The 23,533-nt window shown below is 44.6% G+C and overlaps 1 protein-coding gene across 6 annotated transcripts in view; it reads right to left on the bottom strand.

Annotated features, from left to right (window-relative positions):
* The window catches only part of HUNK (hormonally up-regulated Neu-associated kinase), a 211,520-nt gene that overhangs the window by 86,388 nt on the left and 101,599 nt on the right, over window positions 1-23,533 (bottom strand). The window contains exon 1 of one of the 6 annotated variants that reach the window (XM_073584556.1): window positions 6,811-7,108. The exons of the other annotated variants lie outside the window; for them this stretch is intronic. Within the exon in view, the coding sequence (XP_073440657.1) occupies window positions 6,811-6,908 (98 nt within the window). The 5' untranslated portion in view covers window positions 6,909-7,108. Of the gene's footprint in view, window positions 1-6,810; window positions 7,109-23,533 lie in introns of those variants that run through there. 6 annotated transcript variants of the gene reach the window in all.

The following is a 23,533-nucleotide window of genomic DNA, read 5'->3' on the forward strand; positions in this document are numbered from 1 at the left end:
TAGTCCGGGGGGGGGGCGGATTTGTACCAAACCCCCCCAGAATGGTCGACTGGATAGCGGTGGGGGTAGCGGTTCCTGTATGGGGGGCCCCCGGAGCGCTATGGAGCCGCTGCTGCTGCAGAGACAGGGACGCAGAAAAGCCCTGTCTCTGCTGTGCCATCCAGTCCGCACCCTCCCCCGGCCCCAACAGGATCCCTCAGCTGGTCTGGGGTCCCTGGAAGCTGCGGAATGCTGCCTGTACTCCGACCCTACCTGAGGCGTCTCAACCTAATGCCCCCTGCGGGGGATTAGGGAGGGTGCGTCTGTCACCGTCAGGGGGTCTTCATCCTCTCCTCAACCTCAACCCAGACCCCAAAGGGGTTGGGGAAGGAGGGGGGTCTCGACCTTGAACCAGGACCCGAGGGACTGGGGAGGGAGCGACATGGGGAATAGCCACCTCGACCTCAACCGGGTACCCCTAATGGGGGACCGAGGAGGGAGCCATGCCGGGAGTCTCGCTGGAGACCCGCTTTTCTTCATCTGTAGTCCTTTGGAAAAAAATCCAGGAAAAAGACGGAGTAAAAAAAATTCTTAGGTGTGCCTCCTGCGACACTAAGCAAAAACTGGAGAAGGCTGACGCCGTCCAGGGGTGTATACTGCAGAGGAGGAGCCAAAGTTAATCTTTTTCAGATTATGCATAGTGTCGCCTCCTAGTGGACAGCAGCATAACACCCACGGTTCTGTGTCCCCCAATAAGGCGACAGAGTAACTCAAATATCTCCTTTACATTATCTCAGACAGAGATAGTCACAGAAGTATCATCAGCCCTGATATCTGTTTGAAGGAAAATGTATTATTTTCACGCAGTTCCATTATCAGAATATCTGGATTTAAAAACTGTAACAGATTGATTTCCAAGACACCCTGGCAGAGTGAGGAACAATCTTTCTAATCCTTCTGGTTGCTTCCTTGCCATTGTGTTCTTGTACTTCTTAGAATCCAATGCCCGCACTCTTGGAGCAACCTGCTCTTTTATTTTTTTTATTGTGCCACCTAGTGGTCATTATATATTATGCTGTGTACAATTTTATTCTTTGGGTAATGCAATAGATTACATGGTTCTTACACATGTAATAAAATATATTTATTTATTGATAAAAATGTATTTCCTGCTAGTAATCTAACAACCAAATCTAATGAGATTTTAATGCCACTCGTTCCTAAAAAAAATAACAAAATAATTACTATTATTAAGTATATTGCAGTATGAAGCCCAGATTATAATAGACTGGTAAAAGGAACAAAAGGGCACAAGATGTAGACGAGCTGGCGGCTTACAAAGAATGGTTCATCCATCGTCTGTCTTATTTCTGCCAATTTGTTTGCCCTACAGTGATCTCCTGATGGACATTTTGCCAAGGACGGGTCATGGCCAACAATGCTTCGGTCATGCTTAGTCAGATCTGTAATTATGGGTATAAATACTGGGGTGTTGGATATTGGAACAGTTCTGCAGCAGATCAGGGGGTTCCCTCTCTGCTCAGGGGTGAAGTGCAGGCAGTGAAAATGTAAGAAAAGTAGTAAGGGTCAGAAAGAAGACCTGGGCTCACTACTACTCGGCAAAGGTTCATATTTTGGAGTGTGGCTCCATTCCATGTTTCGTTACGGGGCCACGTGGTTACTTTCTGCAATAAAGAACCCAGGTTGTTTCGAAGTCTAGCACACATTAAAGGGATTGTTCTAATTCACTAAAAGATGGCTGTTTTCTTTAAGTGAAAGCCCTATTGAAGTGAATGGGGCTGAGCTGCAATAGTACATGTAAACTACACTAACTGTAGACAGGCATGGAGCTGCTTTAGGAAGAAAAAAATATTTTTTTTTTAAACCATTTACTATCTATTAAAATAGTCTTTCCAAAATGTAATACCATGACTTAGGGTGCTTTCACACTGCATTTTGGCACAAATTCGTTGGACTTGTTGGGCCTTGTGTTCAAACTCCCCCGCAAAACAGGATTCGGGTGTGTGCTCTTTCAGGGCCATAGACTATGATGGTGCCGACAGAGTCAATGTGTCCTCTGACGCGCATCATTTTCAGACATATACGACTACTGGAGGCCTGGAGGAGGACACTCAGATGTAGTAGACTGTGTCCACCTCTGGTAGGCGTATACGCCTGAAAATATTGCAAGATCATGTTGGCACCATTACAGTCTATGGCCCTGTCGGCTCATATGCCAAAATTTCGTTTTGTGGGGGGTTCAGACGTAAGCCTCAACGGGGCCACTGAACGAAGGCTGTTGAGTTTCAAGTCAAGGGATCTGCAGCCGGTCCAGAAATCGCAGTCATCACTTGAAGGTCATGTTCAAATGTGTTCAGTATTTGGTCAGTATTTCTTATCAGTAGTTGGAAGCCAAAACCAGGAGTGGAACAATCAGGGGAGAAGTATAATAGAAACATGTCACCACTTCTGTATTTTTTACCCACTGCTGATTTTGGCTTACAAATACTGATGTAGAATACTGACCAAATACTGAAAGTGTGAACGTGGCTGAAGCGTGAATGGCGGACGTGTGAAACCAGGCTAAGCTGGTGCACTCTGATTACCGTATGTTACATAATGACTTATTGCTAGAGTCATTAGGTTTATTTCCATACAGCACATAGAGGGAGTACAGAAGCTCGTTGCTTTAGTAACAGCCGCAGGCATTTAGCAAGTGTTGTAGAGACAGCTGTACTGCCATGCACCGCAACGTGTCTGCAACCACGGAAAGTCAGGACAAAATGTGCCCTCACTGCTCTCGCTGTTACTCTTCTATTCATGGTTGGTCGATATGGGATTAGTAATTCTGTGCCTTTTTTCCTCCCCTTAGGAGTGTCCATTTACCACGCTTCACCTACCATAAAAATAACAAAATGCGGACAGAGAGCTCTCACAACTATCTCATACTAAGGGTTCACTTAACCCAAAATCTGAGGCAGAATTCAGACCCTTTGATGTTTAATCAATGGATTTTACATCTGAGATGAATCAGTAATCTGCCTTGTGCTCTTTCTCAATGATCCATGGACTTGGAGCTTCAGAGTCTTTTCTGACTGTTTCCAAAGCAGCACACTTTGTATCCTGAGGTTCTGTGCAGAAAATCGCTGATTTGAATTGTCTTATTGACTTTAGCAATTGGTGGACACAGATAGAAGAGGCCCCTGTGCAAGACAAACATAAGGTCCCTTTATAGCCCAATAGCTAATACAATTACACCTGCTTTAGAGGTAGATGTGGCTCCTTTTACCTTTTGGGCCCCTGTGCGGCTGCACAGGTTGCACCAGCGATATGTCCACTCCTGAGTTTAGCAGACCGGAGTTCGGTCCAACTTTTGTCCCATCAACAGCAATTGCATGTGAAAATTGCACATGTGAATATTGCTCGTCATAATTTTCTTTATGAGCCTGATCCTCCTCTCCTCCAACATTAGCAAGAGCAGGGGGACAAGACAAAGGGAAACAGAGAGAAAGATCCAGTCCTGTTGGATCTATGCTGCCCTGTAAAGGCAGCAAAATGCATCAGCAAGCAGCAGATCCCATCCAACATGGTGAAGGCTGCCGACATATAATGAACATCTATGGAAAGCTGACTCTATAGTAAGAGAACTAACCCCAAAGACCACAGCTTATAAAATGCAGTAGTAATAAAGTAATGATCATAGCGGCCAACAGAAGGAACACCATTACCTATAAACTTTCACTGATCACTCACATGATTGATAATTGATTATTTTGCAATGAGCAATAATGTACATAGTCTTTATAAGAGAAAACTTTAACATTAATTAGTACATTAATTAATATATACTGTATATATATATATATATATATATACGCACATACATATACACACACATACACACACACTAGCTGAAGAGCGCAGCGTTGCCCGAGCATAGTAACTAACTGCCGTCCCGCTCTATCCCTCCGCAGCTCTGCTCTCCACTCGTCATCCCGCTCTCTCCTTCCGCAGCCCCGCTCTCCACTCGCTGTCCCACATTCTCCCTCAGCAGCCCTGCTCTCCATCCACCGTCCCGCTCTCTCCCTCAGCAGCCCCGCTCTCTCCCTCAGCAGCCCCACTGTCTCTTTCCGCAGCCCAGCTCTCCATCCTCTGTCACGCTCTCTCCTTCCACAGCCGCACTCTCCAATCGCCGTCCCGCATTCTCCCTCCACAGCCTCGCTCTCTCCCTTAGCAGCCCCTGTCTCCACTGGCCGTCCTGCTCTCTCCCTGCACAGCCTCGCTTTCCACTCGCCGTCTCGCACTCTCCCTCCCCAGTCCCTGTCTCCACTGGCTGTCCCGTTCTCTCCCTCAGCAGCCCAGGTCTCCACCCGCATCCCGCTCTCTCCCTTAACAGCCCCACTCTCCACTCGCCATCATGCTCTCTCCCATCACAGCCCTGTTCTCCACCCGCCGTCCCGCTCTCTCCCTCTGCAGCCCTGCTCTCCATGCGCCATCCCGTTCTATCCCACCCCGCTCTGCATCCATGTCCCATTCTCCCTTCACAGCCCCGCTCTCTCCCTCCACAGCCCTGCTCTCCACGCGCCGTCCTGCTGAATCCCTCCTCAGTTCCGCTCTCCATCAGTGTCCCGCTCTCTCACTCGCAGCTCCGCTCTCCACCAGCGTCCTACATTTTCCCTCTGCAACCCCGCTCTTCACCTGCCAATGGGTGGGACTATGTGGAGTGGGCGTGGCTTGATACATACACACACACATACACTCAGCATATATATCAATCCATAATAATATAAATAAATAAAAATAGCCCTTTAGGAAAGACTCTGCTTCACTTTTATTTCTGCAATCTATTGTTCTCTGTTATCATCCCTTTCAGGTTGGCAAGTGGTATCGTTAAGGAGAAGTCTGGTGTAATCCCTGCCCCCGTGATCTGTACTTTACCTCATATATCTCCAGTGAAAAGAACCTCCGTGTCCATGCTCATCTTAGAGTTATTCCTCCATTAATGAATGCATTTTTTCATTATGCAAAAGATGCAAATATAAGCATAACATATATATATACATATATATATTGTATACATACAATAGCGCTCTGCCAGCTAACAGAAAAGCCAGCTGAAATGACAGCAATGTCTGCACAGCTCACATTTCTTGCTACTTCCATTATTACTATAATGGTTGATAATTATCACATTTGCAATGGAAGAACAGAAAAAAAATCTAAAAAGCGGCGATAGTACAAGTCAAGTCATAGTGCCTTAAAGGATGAAGCACAATGTCTCATTCAGTACACAGTGGGATCATGCCAAGCTGTCACCATGATAAACATTCCTATCACAAGGCTGGCAACGTGGCACATTGAGGCCATAGTACTATCACAGAGTAGAAAAGCTACAGGCTCAGGCCATTCCCTTTGTCTAGTAAACAGATGTTACTGTTCCCTTTCTTTATGTCATCTGATTGATAAACTGGATATTTAGACGAACGTAAAGTGATAATTTTATTGATGCCAAAAAAAAAAAGATAATGAGAACATTGTATTGCAAATATGTTCTCAAAAGAAGTTAGTGAAAACAGAGAACAATAGTAAGCGACTAAGCCCAGTGATAACAATAATAGTAATTGTTTCCAGTGCAAAACAATAACATAAGGACCGTACAGTATGGGAAATCTGCATCAGTGGGAAACACTGAAATCTTGCAGATGTAAATGTTTTTGCAAACAATGCAACAACTCAACATAGAGTATACAAAACTGTAATGTAGTGTGTTTATAAACACATATGTGTATGTTTTATATATATATATATATATATATATATATATATATATACACACACACACATACACATGATTTCATGTTATATCTATATACAACTTTATATATACAGTATATTTATATATATATATATATATATATATATATATACATACACACACACACGTGATTTCATGTTATATGGTAAATCCATATATAACTTTATATATACAGTATATTTATATATATATATATACACACACACACACACACACACACACAATTTCATGTTATATGGTAAATCTATATATAACTTTATATATACAGTATATATATATATATATATATATACACATACACACACACATACACGATTTCATGTTATATGGTAAATCTATATATAACTTTATATATACAGTATATATATATATATATATACACACACACACACACATGATTTCATGTTATATGGTAAATCCATATATAACTTTATATATACAGTATATATATATATATATATATATATATATATATATACACACACACACGTAGTATGCAATTGTGTAGACAGAGCTGTTTGCAAATATTTGAGAATAGAATGCTTATATACACGTACATATTGCAGGTATAGTTTATGTATGTATATATGTGGCTGTATCATGCATGTATATTTGTGAGTATGCATGTGGAGAGAAATAGAGAAAAATATATAGGATTTCACAGTATAGCGCTGTACTCACTGAGTTGTTTTCAAAAGCATTTACAAGTTATCCTGTTGCATTTGCAAAATATATATATGTAATGCATGTGTGTGTATATTATTAATGCATGCATGTGTGCGTGTATATATATATATATTCGTGCATGTAATACATGTGTGTGTCTATATATATATCATAAGTATGTATATTTATGTAGACGGATACATTTACCATTGCAATGCATAATACATAGCATACAGTATATTTATATAGTAGTATATTTATCTGCATTAATATATAAATCTGTGTATAAATATATATATGTATCAAGGTTGGAATTTGCTAGGTGTAGCGTAGATATAACAAAACTTTACTTGTTGCCATGGTCATCCTCTTCGAAGTTCCATTCCTCGTGTTCTTTCCCATTATTCTCATCGATACAGGGCGATCGCGGGGTAGTTAATACGACCATGGCTTCTCCGATGTGTCTTAGCCGAGCTGCATCAGATAATGCTCATCCCCTGCATCCAGGCTGCTTCAGATATAAGAAAATCAGACGCAGCCAGCGATACACACGACCGCTGATCGGCTTCTGGTTGGTTAAGAACAGTCACATTATCCACATAGATTTGCCTGATTAGCACGGTCCATGTTATAGATCAGGGAAACAGACATCGGTTTCTTGTTGCTTAGCGACAGCTGAATAGGAACATGGGACGCAGACAACAAAATAGTGGCGAGATGATGAACATCGTGATCATGCACAGCCGGGGACAATAAAAGCTCCGAGCCAACACAAAGCCCGTCACGATAAAATATAACGGCTCAACTCTTCATTAAATTGGGGGGGGGGGTAGGATATTGGTCTGGAATCTGGATGTCATGATGGCTCCCAGCAGATAAGGGGTGCTGTGATTTAATACAATAATACATATCAGACAGAAAACCGGCAATTCCAGTATTACATTTTGCACAAAGCATTGGAGATAATATGTAAATAAAAACCCCAGATATCTTGTGTATTGTTTGCCCCAGAGCAGGAACAAAGGGTCTAGGATGGCTGATAGTTTGTGCACTGAAGCAGAGAAGACGCTGATTTTACAGGATAACTGGCAGAAATGGAGCGTGAGGATCTCATCACCCAACACAAATGGATTATCGGGGAACTGCAGCTTCAGGTTCTGATGCACACGATCCATGAACATTGACAAGTGGGATCGCATCACTGTGCAAGAATAAAAATTATTTTTTTCTTTTTTTGCGGGAAGGGGGCTTCATTTATAAAAAGTGTCTAAAAAGAAAAACTGTCTTTGTTGTCCATAGCAAGCAATGAGAGCACAGGTTTCATTTCTTAAACTGCTCTGGGTATAATAAAAGCTGCTCTGTGATTGGTCCTTTGAAGGGTTTGCATCAAGTTTAGAAGTTATCCCCGATCTATAAGTCACTGTTCCACCCATCCATGTGTCTGGGATGCAGTTATTGACAGCTCAGCCATCCAGTCTTGTACAAGGGTGTGCTGAGTTGTCAATGTGTTGATTGACAGCCTGACTATCCAGTCTGACACTGGAAGGCGCTTGCTGTCTCTAAGTGTTCATTATCCCAGGTGATTGCCGTGCTACTTAACTGAGCTGTTTCTCCTAGACCTCTGCCAAACGTACATTCAGCTAAGTGTGGTTTTTCCTCTGTGCCTTGTGTTCTATATATTTGATCTTTCATTGCCTGACCTTGGACCTCATTCTCTCCATCTATCTGTTTAACCCTTTCTGCTCTGATCCGTTATTTTCCTTGTATTCTAACCTTGGAACGTTACCTGACTATGCTTTTGTCTCTTTCTTCTGTTTATAATGTACCCTCCTGGCTTCTGACATTGGACTCACGGCTTGGCCATGAGAAGTGACTGGCATCACACTATACACAGTTTTGATAAATCTGTTCTATTGTGTTTCTACGGGTTAATGTAATTTTGCGGTTATGACATCTAGTGGATTTTCATACCTTGTACAGTGGTGGTCAGTACTTGGTGGCCAGCAGTTCCCAGTGGAGCACAGTTTGTACGGCAGAGTCGTTTTCCATCTCCAGAATCACTGTAGCAAGTTTCTGTCTTCTGCAAAGTGTAAGCTCTTAGGGTCAGCGGGATTCTCTCGCTCTTTATCGCTCATGTAGAATTTAAGTTGTTATGATCATTGGTTTCCTCTCTCTCTCCTGTAGAGTGTAACCTCTTATGGTCAGTGGGGTCCTCTCTCTCTTCTGTAGAGTGTAAGCTCTTATGGTCTGCGGGGTCCTCTCCCTCTTCTGTAGAGTGTAAGCTATTGTGGTCAGTGGGGTCCTCTCTCTCTGCTGTAGAATGTAAGCTCTTATGGTCAGTGAAGTCCTTTCTCTCTTCCCAGTAGAGTGTAAGCTCCTATGAATCTGATCAGTGGGATCCTCTATCCTGTAGAGTGTTAGCTCTTGTAACGAGGTGGCCTGGGGTGGTAGTCCCAGCCGAGTCAACTAAGCCACAGTCAGTGTACACCCCGGCACCTCGCACAGAAATAGATAGGACAGGTGTGATCCTAAGTGATTTACCTCTCCTCAGTCGCTGAAACTCAGGCACACAAGATCCAGGGATGCAGTTAAAGTTCCAACAGGGATAACTTTTTATTGATGAATGAAGGAGGTATTAAAAGGATAGCAAAAATCTGGTTGCAAAAATTTCAATGACCTTCCGGCTCTCTCCCTAACAACTTCCTTGGCTGTATCCACAACAGCCATGGCAGCCAAAAGAGGCAGTAGTCCTTACGTCAGAATCTGGACGCTTGAAGTCCCTTCGGCAGGGTCCTTACAGAGTCCAGGGCCCATGTCGCAATCCTTAAGTCCAGGGCAACAGATTCTATTCCCCTCCTGGGGTCTGGCAATGCCCTTGGCTGTAGCTGCACACCTGCCCAGGGCAAAAGTGCCTGGGCTACTGACAGGGAGCAGGAGCTTCCTGCTCTCTTGAGGCTGCTGACCCAGCCCACAGTTAACTCTTCACTGTCCCTAAGCTCAATACAATACACAAGTTAAAGGGAAACTCACTCACTCAAGAATACCTTACAAGTCAATACACATATGGAAAACATTACAAACACAGCACATTAATATGCTAACATACAGGTGCATAACATTAATACAGACATTATTAAACGGGTACACCGTCTCCGCCACCTCCTTACACCCTTATGATCAATGAGGCCCTCTCCCCAGAAGAGTGTAAGCTCCTATCATTAAAAGTTGCTGTTTATCTCTTTTGCATCTCTGCGCCTTTTTAGAATAACATGTTGCAATGTACTTTAAAAAAGATTTAGGATTTTGCAGGTTAGTCTTCAACTGCTCAAAAAATAAATTACATACAATTTTGTTCTCCATAAGAGTTCTGGGGTACCTTTGTTCAAAAATTTACCAACATTTCAAGAAGTCGCAAATAGAAAATGAAAATAACATCCATATTATTGTAAAAGTCCAAAAACGGAGACGACTAAAAATAAACTAGTATAAAAATTTTGCCAAAGATAAGATGAATTTGGCACAAAAAATGCTTAAAATTCAAACTTTTATCCCCAAAAAAGTACAAAAAGAATGACGAATAGGGGCCTACAATGAGCTTGCTATGTTGGGTGTTATGATTAGGTAACCGAGGAGGATAGCAGGGGAATAGGATAGGCAACCAGATAACCAGAGAGGTTGGAAACTTAGCGGATTGCAGACACCTAAACTGACAACACAACTGGAATTAGTCGTGGGACGTACCTACGATGCGCTAGATGCCTCGGCACAGCCAAAGAATTAACTAAGCCTAAAGAGAGAAACTGCCCCGGAGTAGAACCCCAAAGGAATAGATAGCCCCCGAACATATATTGCCGGTGAGACAAGATGAGGCACAAAACACAGGCAGAAAATAGAGTAAGCAAATAATGGGGCTCAAACTGCCTAGATAGAACAGGACAGTAAGGCTAGGTGCACACGGTGCGGATTCTGCTGTGGAATTTTCCACGCAGATTTTGCTAATCTGCAGGTAAAATGACCTGCGTTTTACCTGCAGTTTTGGTGCGGATTTCCCCTGCAGTTTTCACCTGCAGATTTCTATAATGGAGCAGGTGGAAAACTGCAGCAAAACCGCACAAAAGAAGCGACATGCTGCTTCTTTTATTCCGCACCAAATCTGCGCGGAAAAATCTGCAGCATGTGCACAGCGTTTTTTGTTTTACATGGTACTGTACATCACGTGCAGTTCTGCTGCAGAACTGCACAGAATCTGCACCGTGTGCACAGGGCCGAAAGGATACTGTCTGCAATCACGCAGAACACCCCAAGAAAAAATCCAACACGTTTGATATGCAAAAATACTGAGGCCACACAACCTCTCCCCCACTAAATCAGAACTCTGGTGTGAACTGGACGCAAAACAAAAGATACTGATATAACAGCGGATCAGAAATACTGAAAAGACTGACATGAGCTGTGGCATATGGAACAGAGCTCAGCACAGGTCCCAGCAGGGAACAAGGCTGAACTCACACCAGCAAAGCAGAAATCGGAAAAAAGCAAAAAATGGATCAAACGCAAAAGATTAAAGCCGACAAATAACTTATCTGAAAGATGCAGGACAAAGAAGGAGGCAAGCAGACTTCCAAAATGCTCAGGAAGAAAACCAAATCAACCAAATCACCGGCAACAACTGAGGGAAGGTTGCTCACTTAAATCTCTCCAGTCTGTAACACCTGACCTACAATCATCCTCCTCAGGTGATTGACTTCTGTTAGCCAGACCAGCTCCATTACCAGCAGCAACCACCAGAGGGAGCCTAAACTCAGAAGCCAGGTCAAAAGTGTTCACAACAGTACCCTGTTGTGAGTTCATTTTCCCCTTCACCATTGAGGTCTGATGAACTCCCTCTTCTGGTGAAGGAAGGTAGTGAGGCTGATTACCAAGCACCTGAGCAGGATGATGATGACTGGGTGACGGGAATTGCTGACTGGATATAAGGCAGCCGACGCCCTTCTGCCTTGCTGGTGATTTCTCTGAGGGATTCTAGGAGACCAGTCTGATTCCTGCTCCTCAAAAGCTAAGTTTTCTGCTCTGCTTTTTGCATTTGTGTTATGGTTTTGTTTGCCTTGTTTTTCGGGATTTCTGCCATTCCCTGCTGGGGTGCGCTGAATTCCTTTTTGCTTTGTCTTCAGAAAATACCTTAGTACTGATATAGTCTTTTTGAAGCCTAGCGTCTTCAGGGCTTTTTTCCCTATCAGTCTGTTGGCTCTTGTTTTGATAAGGTTTTCGCGGATTGCAGACAGCAGCTTTTCTTTCCTGTCCTATTTAGTTAGCTTGGGCCCCATCATTTGCTCAGCCTATCTTTCTATCTGTGTTAGTGTTTTTTCATCTTGCTTCACCGTTATTATATGTTGGGGGCTGCCAATTGCTTTGGGGTCTGCTCTAGGGCAGTTTAGATTTCCCTTTCTGTCTTTAGGCTATTTAGTTCTCCGGCTGTAATCGAGGGGTCTAGGGCACCGTAGGAACCCCTCACGGCTACTGCTAGTTGTTGTTGATAGGTTCAGGGGTCTGCAATCCGATAGCTGCCAACTTCTCTGGTTTTCTAGACTTAGCTAGTATTTCTGTTTTTGCCTCCTACGGTGACTCTTTCATAACAGTACCCCCGATCCCTCACCCAAGCCACCAGGCCGATCAGGATGGGCCCGGTGAAAGGCGCGAACCAATCTCTTGGCATGAATGTCAAAAGCAGACACCCAAGAATTATCCTCCTGACCATAACCTTTCCACTTGACCAAGTACTGGAGTCCCCTTCTAGCCAGACGAGAATCCAATACCTTCTCTACTTCATACTCCAGATTACCCTTATCCAATACAGGATCAGGGGGCGCAGCCATGGGAACTACTGGCTCCATAAACCTTTTCAACAAAGATTTATGAAAGACGTTGTGAATCTTAAACGTTCCTGGAAGAGCCAAATGGAAAGAAACGGGATTAAGGATTTCCAAAATCTTATAAGGTCCAATGAACCTTGGCTTAAATTTTGGAGACGCAACTTTCGTAGGAATATTTTTTGAGGACAACCAAACCATGTCACCCACTTTAAACCGGGGACTAATAGTCCTATGCCGGTTGGCAAACCGTTGGGCCTTCTCCTGAGAGTGAGACAACTTATCCACTACTTGATCCCAAATCTGCTGCATTCTCTCTACCACAGAATCAACACTTGGACAGGCCGAAGCCTCCACCTGCCCTGAAGAAAACCAAGGATGAAACCGGAAGTTTCAGAAAAAAGGAGACATCAAAGTGGCAGAACTAGCACTATTAATTAGAGCAAATTCAGCCAAGGGCAAAAAAGAGACCCAGTCATCTTGATCAGCAGACACAAAACATCTCAAAAAGGTTTCCAAAGTCTGGTTTGCTCTCTCAGTCTGCCCATTGGTCTGAGGGTGAAACGCAGAAGAGAAGGACAACTGAATTTCCAGTTTAGAACAAAAAGCTCTCCAAAATCTGGAAACAAGCTGGACTCCTCTGTCAGACACAATGTTCTCCGGAATACCGTGCAAACGAACCACCAGTTGTAAAAACAAGGGCACGAACTCAGAAGAGGATGGCAACTTCGGCAGTGGTACAAGATGAACCATCTTGGAAAATCTATCAAAGATCACCCAGATAACAGTCATTCTCTGAGAGACAGGGAGGTCGGAAATAAAATCCATTGATATATGGGTCCATGGCCTCCTGGGCACCGGCAGTGGTACTAATAATCCACTAGAATGAGAACAAGGTTTGGACTGAGAACAAGTCCCACAGGACTGCACAAAATTCCTGACATCACGAGATAAAGCAGGCCACCAAAAAGACCAACTCACCAAATCTCTGGTACCAAAAATACCAGGATGACCAGCTAACGTGGAGCAATCAATTTCAGACATTACTCTTCTCCTCCACTGGTCGGGCACATACAATTTCCCCATAGGGCATCGTTCAGGTTTGTCCTCCTGAAATTCTTCCAGGGCAAGTCTCAAATCGGGTGAAATAGCAGAAAGAACCACACCCTCATTTAGAATGGTAGTAGGCTCAGTCACATCAAGAGAATCAGCAAAGAAACTCCTAGAGAGGGCATCCACCTTAATATTCTTAGTGCCCGGAAGAAAGGAGACCACAAAATTAAAACGCGTGAAAACAAGACCCACCTACCTGTCTAGGATTCACTCGCTTGGCTGATTCGAGATAGATCAAGTTCTTGTGGTTGGTGAGGACCACAACTTAATGTCTGGCCCCCTCCAAGCAATGTCTCCACTCTTCAAATGCCCACTTCATAGCTAACAATTCCCGATTCCCCACATCATAATTACGTTCCGATGTGGAAAATTTTCGAAGGCACAAGGATTCATCTTAGAGGTTACCGGATCTCTTTGAGACAAAATGGCTCCTGCACCAATCTCAGAAGCATCTATCTCCACCTGAAATGGGAGTGAAACATCAGGTTGCCGTAGAACAGGAGCAGAAGTGAACATCCGCTTAAGCTCCTGAAATGCCAAGACTGCCTCTGGAGACCAATTCACCACATCAGCGCCCTTTTTGGTCAAATCCGTCAGTGGTTTAACAATACCAGAAAAATCACTTATGAATTTATGGTAGAAATTAGCAAAACCCCAAAATTTCTGGAGAGCCTTCAAGCAAGTGGGCTGAACCCAATCATAAATGGCCTGGACCTTGACCGGGTCCATTTCAATAGCGGACGGGGACAAAATGAATCCCAAAAACGAAATTTTTTGTACGCCAAAGAGACATTTCAATCCCTTTACAGAGCATTTTCTCTCAAAATCCAGAACACAATTTGAACGTGTTCCACATGAAGATCCCAATCATTGGAAAAAAATCAAAATATCGTCCAAATAAACGATCAAAAACTTGTCCACAAAATCCCGGAAAATATCGTTCATGAAAGATTGGAAGACGGAAGGAGTATTAGTGAGCCCAAAAGGCATCACTAGGTAGTCAAAATGCCCCTCAGGAGTATTAAATGCTGTCTTCCATTCATCACCCTGCTTGATGTGAATAAGATTATACGCCCCCCTAAGGTCAAGCTTGGCAAACCAACTAGCACCTTTTACTCTGGAGAATAAATTGGAAATCAGGGGTAACGGATACTGATATTTAACAGTGATTTTATTAAGGAGACGATAGTCAATACATGGCCTCAATGAGCCATCTTTCTTGGCCACAAAGAAAAAGCCGGCACCTAAAGGTGAAGAGGACGGTCTGATATGACCCTTCTCCAATGACTCTTTTATATAAGATCGCATAGCATCATGTTCAGGTACAGATAAATTGAAGAGCCGACCCATGAGAAATTTACAACCGGGCACTAACTTGATCGCGCAATCATAACTCCTATGAGGAGGCAAGGACGCAGACTTACTCTTACTAAATACATCAGAGAAATCAGCCAAATAGTCAGGAACATCATGAGACGGGGGAGAGGTAGAGAAAACCGGAGTGTCACTAAGAACACATTGACAACCCCAATTAACCACAGACACAGATTTCCAATCCAGAACAGGATTATGGGTCTGCAATCAAGGAAAACCCAGTACAATAATATCATGTAAATTATGCAACACCAAAAATTTACAGTTCTCTTGGTGGTCCGAGGCTACCCGCATTATCACCTGGGTCCAAAACTGAGGTTTATTCTCCGCCAAAGAGGTAGCATCAATACCCCTTAAAGGAATAGGAGTCCGCAGGGGTACCATGGGAAAACCACAACGTTTGGCAAAGTCAAAATCCATCAGGTTCAGGGCTGCTCCCTGAATCAACAAAAGCCTTAGCAGAAAATGAAGATAAGGAGCAGATCAAGGAAACAGACAAAAGGAATTTAGGCTGTACATTGCCCAAAACAAATGAGTAAAATGTTTTTTCTGCGTAGGGCAGATGGAAAAAGTATGAGACGCGTCCCCACAAAAGAAACAACTTATGACGCCTTCTAAATTCTTGACGTTGAGCCCTAGAAAAAACCCTATCACACTGCATGGGCTCCAAAATTTGTTCGAAAGGCAACACTGCCTCTCGCATAGTTTTATGTTCACGTAAACGTCTGTCAATTCGAATGGCTAATGACATAGAGTCGTTGAGACCAGAGGGGACAGGAAATCCCACATCTTTTACGGTCTCTCTGCCAGACCTTTCCGAAAAAGAACTGCTAGGGCATCATCGTTCCATTTAGTAAGGACCGCCCACTTTCGGAATTTCTGACAATATAACTCTGCCGCTTCCTGACCCTGGTTCAATGCCAATAAAGTTCTCAGCTTGGTCAATAACATTAGGTTCATCATACAACAACCCCAGAGCCTGAAAAAACCACATTAGCCAGAACAGAATCCCCAGGTGTCAGGGAAAAAGACCAGTCCTGAGGGTCGTCGCGCAACAGGGAGATGACAATTTTAACCTGCTGCACCGAGTTCCCCGAGGAATTAGGTTTCAAGGCAAAAAACAATTTACAATTATTCTTAAAGTTCAAAAATTTAGACAGATCCCCAGAAAATAAATCAGGAATAGGGATTTTAGGTTATACAGCAGACAACTGAGCGAGATAAGCAAAAATTCTGCGAACTTCAGCAGCGAGCTGCTCAACACAATCAAACAATTGCTTAGTATCCATTAAAGAAAAAATCCTCCTACTGCCTCCAGAGAAAAAAAGGAAAAAATATATAAAAAATTCTGACACCCTTCTTTTTTTTTTTTGTACTATTCTTTCCTTCTTTAGAGTACCCTAGAATCTACAGTTAGGCCGGTGATTCTGCTATGATTAGGTAACTGAGGAGGATAGCAGGGGAATAGGCTAGGCAACCAGATAACCAGAGAGGTTGATAACTTAGCAGATTGCAGACCCCTAAACTGACAACACAACTAGAATTAGCTGTGGGACGTACCTACGATGCCCTAGACGCCTCGGCACAGCCAAAGAATTAACTAAGCCTAAAGAGAGAAAAGGGAAAACTAAACTGCCCCGGAGTAGAACCCCAAAGGAATAGATAGCCCCCGAACATATATTGCCGGTGAGACAAGATGAGGCACAAAACACAGGCAGAAAATAGAGTAAGCAAATGATGGGGCCCAAACTGTCTAGATAGAATATGACCGGAAAAGATACTGTCTGCAATCACGCAAAAAACCCTAAGAAAAAATCCAACACGTCTGATATGCAAAAATACTGAGGCCACACAACCTCTCCCCCACTAAATCAGAACTCTGGTGTGAACTGGACGCAAAACAAAAGATACTGATATAACAGGGGATTAGAAATACTGAAAACACTGACATGAGCTCTGGCATATGGAACAGAGTCCAGCACAGGTCACAGCAGGGAACAAGGCTGAACTCACACCAGCAAAGCAGAAATCAGAAAAAAGCAAACAATGGATCAAACGCAAAAGATTCAAGCCGACAAATAACTTATCTGAAAGATGCAGGACAAAGCAGGAGGCAAGCAGACTTCCAAAATGCTCAGGAAGAAGACCAAATCACCGGCAACAACTGAGGGAAGGTTGCTCACTTAAATCTCTCCAGTCTGTAACACCTGACCTACAATCATCCTCCTTAGGTGATTGACTTCTGTTAGCCAGACCAGCTCCATTACCAGCAGCAACCGCCAGAGGGAGCCCAAACTCAGAAGCCAGGTCAAAAGTATTCACAACAGTTGGGCCCCTCTCACACCTCAGTGCTTTGCATTAGTATTTGCAAACTAAAACAAGAAAGTAGTGCATTAAATGCTACCCTTTCCTCTCTGTAGGTCCCACTCCTGCTTTTGGCTCACCAATCTTGTTGCAAAATATTGACAGGAGAAGAAGCCATGCTGTGTTATCTTAGTTTTCTATAAATGAGGGTATGCAGTAAGAGCCCAAGCCCAATCCAGCAGTAGTTGCAGACAGCCACAATTTGATGGTCAGTTAAGACCACCTCTGAGACCAGATTTTCAGCCTCGCCAAATATTATTTATGCTTGCCATCTTCTTTGAGCAAACAACCGTTTTTAATTGACCATATTCCAATGCACAGAATGTTGGCCACTTGAGGTCCAATTTTGTCATTAGGGTAAAAGTTTAGCTAAATTATATATTTAGGGCACCAATATTGCTTACAATACCATACGAAATTCAGCTATGTGGCAAAAGTTTTGCTCTGATATACTGCATCCGATCAGCGGTCACTGATTAGCTCCAGTACTCATGTGATACCCCCGCCAGATGATAATCCCCTCGCACTGAGTACAGACCAGCAGTGCTGGTGTGGGAGGTGAGTATCACATTTTTTCACTTTTACGTGTCATTATAAAGATAGTAAACAAACTCTTTAAATAAGTAGTTCAAAATTAGGGCTCAAGTCTGCAGTTAACATAAAATTTCAAAAGCTTGGAATATCCCACTATCTACAGTATATCATCAAAATTTTCAGAGATTCTGGAGAATATACACAAGGGACAATGGTGGCGGTCAATATTCAATGCCTGCGAGCTATGGCAAGCGATAAATGCTACTGCGCATGCGCTGGCACCATATTGCTGAAGTAACTTTTTTTATTCTAAGTCAACAATATTATATGCATTATGTAAAATAGGGGGCAGGTCAGTGACCTGTCATAAGCCCATAAGGATGCATATGTAAGCAGAGCATCACATAAAGCCACAGCCTCATCCACAGGCCGCCCCAGACCACGAGAATCTCATTAACTGAAAATACAGATTAAACTACAACCACAAGACGGATTTCATCAACCAAGGTATCATTTTAATCAGAATAACGGCGCCAACCTGACACGGTCTGTAGGTTACTGAGCACAAACCTGCTGACAGGTTCCCTTTAAACTGTTCTGTGGTCAGATGAATCACAGTATGAATTTTTTTTATGAAAACCACTGACTTTGGGTCCCACACAATAAAAAGGAAACCACCGTGTTTGCTATCAGTAGACCGTTCAAAAGCCTGCATCTCTGATAGTATGAAGTTGCATTAGTGCCTATTGCTCCAGCCTTTAGGCAGATTCCCATGGCCCACAGTGTTTGGGCCAACGGCCCTGTTTTTCTGGCAGCTAACGCTGTGTGAACACACTTGAAGCATTAAGTACTGAAATTTGCTGCACCCACAACGCTGAATTATGGCATGACACTAGCGGCCAGGATCGGGATGTTCTTCGTGGGCGGAGATAGCATGCTCTGCACTCCCGCCACAGTCCTTATGATGTATGCAGCAGTCACAGAGTTTTCTATGTGATGTAGTATACAGTGCTGCCATAAGGGCATTACTGTCCTTACTCCGTATGGGGCCTGGTGAGCAGAAGGAAAAAGGAGAGCCCACCTTGTACTTCACCTCACCGGGGTCCAGGGTATCGTGTGTCGGAGCACCACCACTAGCAGCACATATCTCGGTGCAGGGAGGCTTGGAGCTCTCACGCCGTGCTGCTACAGGACTTCCTCCACCTCCTCTGTGACAAAATTATGAATTTTCAGTGGGAGAGGAGAGGAAATGATGAATTGGCATTGTGGGGGGCAGAGCAAATGATGAATTGGCATGGGGCAGAGCAAATGATGAATTGGCAGTGGAGGGCAGAGCAACTGACGAATTGGAAATAGTGGGCAGAGCAAATTAATTGGGAATAGGGGGCAGAGCAAATGATGAATTGGCAGTGGGATAGGGCAAATGATGAATTAAGGGTGTGGGACGGGGGAGAGCAAATGAATTGAAGGTGGGGGAGAGTAAATGATGATGAATAGAGGGTGGGGGTGGGAGAGCGAGACAACATGACAATGAATTGGGGAGGAGTGGGGCATGTAAATATAATGAATCGGGACAGCGGGAGGTACAGAATGGGGGCGTTGAGGATGATGGCGTGCGACTAGTAATGAATTGGGGGAAAGCACAGCAGTTAATTCATATATTTATTCGGTGGGGAAAGTGGGTATTTTTAGTTAGTGGGGACAAAGTGGTGGATTCCAATTTATATTTATAATGGTTGCATAATAACTAATTATGTTAATTATGGGCAAGGCTGCCACTAGGAATTTCGGGGCCCCATACTGGCAACATTTTCAGGGTCCCCTTGAGATTCTGCCCATGCTCCACCCCTCGAACTGTCCACAGCCCTACCGCTCTCTCTTGGAAAAACTCCACTTCTCACCAATCACACATTAACAGGTCCCATCACCAGATCACATATATAGCCAGCAGCTTTTGTTTTGGCCAAAAGGTTTTTTAAGTTGCCATCACGACAAGGTAGACTCTTTTGGCCGAGCTCTACTCTACTCTATCCTATTAATCATTTGCTAAAATATCCAAAACAATTTAGGTATATTTTTATTTTTCAATTTTTAAAATGACCAATAATATCACATACAAGGGACAAATACCACCGCACCATGACCAGACACCATATTACCACCACATAGAGACCTATAATACCACATACAAGGAACAAATACCGCCACACCATATCTAGACCACATATTACCACCACAGTGACCGAATAATATCACATACAAGGGTCAAATACCACCGCACCATGTTCAGATCACATATTACCACCACATGGTGACCAATAATACCACATACAAGGAACAAATACCACCACACCATGACCAGACCACATATTACCACCACATAGTGACCAAATAATAGCACATACACCAGTGGTCCCCAACCTTTTTTGCACCAGGGACCGGCTTGAACCAAGACCATTCTTCCATGGCCCGGCAGGGCGGGGATGGAGGTGTGACAGGGGCGGGGCTTTGGTCATAAGGGGGAGGGGCTATGGACACGGTTGTAGTTTAGCAGTGCATATTTATCATTTAATTATAACATTTTTAATGTGACTCAACTCACCATAGGTTTTGAATGAGTGGGAGCACCTGGCTTGTTTCTCTGTTTCAGTGGGAGCACTGGGCTACTTCTACTGATGACCGTCACTGCTAATGATGATTGGAACCTACAAGGAAATGGAGCATTGAGCACTTAAGAACAATTGTACTGGAGTACTGTACATGCTGATTATTTTCTAATCATCAGAAAATGTATGTGTGGTCCCCCCCGTCCAGCTCTGTGTGGCTCCCCCTGTTGTATGCATGGCTCCCCTGTCCCATCCTGTATACATGGCTCTGCTCCCACTCTCCCATCCTGTATACATGGCTCCGCTCCCATCCTCCCATCCTGTATGCATGGCTCTGCTCCCACTCTTCTATCCTGTATACATGGCTCCCCTGTCCCATCCTGTATGCATGGCTCCGCTCCCACTCTCCCGGCCTCCCTTGTATATATGGCTCCACTCCCACTCTCCCTCCCTTGTATATATGGCTCTGCTCCCACTCTCCCTCCCTTGTATATATGGCTCCGCTCCCACTCTCCCTCCCTTGTATATATGGCTCGGCTTCCACTCTCCCTCCCTTGTATATATGGCTCCGCTCCCACTCTCCCTCCCTTGTATATATGGCTCGGCTTCCACTCTCCCTCCCTTGTATGTATGGCTCCGCTCCCACTCTCCCTCCCTTATATATATGGCTCCGCTCCCATTCTCCCTCCCCTGTGTATATGGCTCCGCTCCCACTCTCCCTCCCTTGTATATATGGCTCCGTTCCCACTCTCCCTCCCCTGTATATATGGCTCCGCTCCCACTCTCCCTCCCTTGTATATATGGCTCGGCTTCCACTCTCCCTCCCTTGTATATATGGCTCCGCTCCCACTCTCCCTCCCTTATATATATGGCTCCGCTCCCATTCTCCCTCCCCTGTGTATATGGCTCCGCTCCCACTCTCCCTCCCTTGTATATATGGCTCCGTTCCCATTCTCCCTCCCCTGTGTATATGGCTCCGCTCCCACTCTCCCTCCCCTGTATATATGGCTCCGCTCCCACTCTCCCTCCCTAGTATATATGGCTCCGCTCCCATTCTCCCTCCCCTGTGTATATGGCTCCGTTCCCACTCTCCCTCCCCTGTATATATGGCTCCGCTCCCACTCTCCCTCCCTAGTATATATGGCTCCGCTCCCATTCTCCCTCCCCTGTGTATATGGCTCCGCTCCCACTCTCCCTCCCTTGTATATATGGCTCCGTTCCCATTCTCCCTCCCCTGTATATATGGCTCCGCTCCCACTCTCCCTCCCCTGTATATATGGCTCCGCTCCCACTCTCCCTCCCCTGTATACATGGCTCCGCTCCCACTCTCCCTCCCCTGTATATATGGCTCCGCTCCCACTCTCCCTCCCCTGTATATATGGCTCCGCTCCCACTCTCCCTCCCCTGTATATATGGCTCCGCTCCCACTCTCCCTCCCCTGTATATATGGCTCCGCTCCCACTCTCCCTCCCCTGTATATATGGCTCCGCTCCCACTCTCCCTCCCTTGTATATATGGCTCCGCTCCCACTCTCCCTCCCCTGTATATATGGCTCCGCTCCCACTCTCCCTCCCCTGTATATATGGCTCCGCTCCCACTCTCCCTCCCCTGTATATATGACTCTGCTCCCATTCTCCCTCCCCTGTGTATATGGCTCCGCTCCCATTCTCCCTCCCTTATGGCTCCGCTCGGCTCCCCCATCCTCCCCATCATACTTACCCTCACGTCGCTGAACTTCCTTCCCGTCGCTGCACGTCCCTGCATCTCGCGGCGCTTCAGCTTCTTCCTGTGCGGAGCGGTCACGTGATACCGCTCATTAAGGTCCATGAATATGGACGCCACGCCTATGGGAGATGAGTGGCGTCCATATTCATGACCATAAATGAGCGGTAGCACGTGACCGCTCAGCGCTGGATGAAGCCGCCGCTGGATGAAGCTGCCGCGGGATGCAGGGTGAGTATCAGCTGCTGCACCGCCCCCCGGCTCCCCTTGTGTCCGCGGACCGGCAAGGGCACTGCAACGGCCCGGTGCTGGGCCGCGGACCGGCGGTTGGGGACCCCTGACATACACTACTGTTCAAAAATTTAGGGTCACCCAGACAATTTTGTGTTTTCCATGAAAACTCATACTTTTATTACTTAAATAAGTTGCCAAATGAATTTAAAATCTAGTCCAGACATTGACAAGGTCCGAAAAAAATATTTTTATTTGAAATAATTTTCTCCTTCAAACTTTGCTTTCATCAAAGAATGCTCCCTTTGCAGCAAATACAGCATTGCAGACCTTTGGCATTCTAGCAGTTAATTTGCTGAGGTAATCGGGATTAATTTCACCCTATGCTTCCAGAAGCCCCTCCCACAAGTTGGTTTGGCTTGATGGGCACTTTTTGCGTACCATACGGTCAAGCTGCGCCCACAACAGCTCAATGGGGTTGAGATCTGGTGACTGTGCTGGCCATTCCATTACAGATAAAATACCAGCTGCCTGCTTCTTCCCTAAATAGTTCTTGCATAATTTGGAGGTGTGCTTTGCCCATATTAATCTTTTCCTTTTATTAGCCAGTCTCCGATATGGCTTTTTCTTTGCCACTGTGCCCTGAGGGCCAGCATCCCAGGGTCGCCTCTTCACTGTGGACATTGACACTAGAGTTTTGCGTGTACTATTTAATGAAGCTGCCAGTTGAGTACCTGTGAGGCGTCGAGTTCTCAAACTACAGACTCTAGTGTACTTGTCTTGTTGCTCAGTTGTGCAGTGGGGCCTCCCACTTCTCTTTCTACTCTGGTTAGAGCCTGTCTGTGCTCTCCTCTGAAGGGAGTAGTACACACCGTTGAAGGAAATCTTCAGTTTTTTGGCAATTTCTCGCATGGAGCAGCCTTCACTTCTAAGAACAAGAGTAGACTGTCGCGTTTCACATGAAAGTTCTTTTTTTTTGGCCATTTTGAGAGTTTAATGGAACCAACAAATGTAATGCTCCAGATTCTCAGCTAGCTCAAACGAAGTTCAGGTTTATAGCTTCTCTAATCAGCCAAACTGTTTTAAGCTGTGCAAACATACCGTATATACTCGAGTATAAGCCGACCCCCCCTAATTTTGCCACAAAAAACTGGGAAAACTTATTGACTCGTGTATAAGCCGAGGGTGCACAGTGAGTGGCCTCAGTTATCTGCAGTGTGTGGCCCCAGTTATCTGCACAGTGAGTGGCCCCAGTTATCTGC

This window comes from Dendrobates tinctorius, unplaced genomic scaffold (assembly GCF_039654945.1).
Source record: "Dendrobates tinctorius isolate UK_male_01 unplaced genomic scaffold, ASM3965494v1 ptg000084l, whole genome shotgun sequence".
Classification (NCBI taxonomy): Eukaryota; Metazoa; Chordata; class Amphibia; order Anura; family Dendrobatidae; genus Dendrobates; species Dendrobates tinctorius.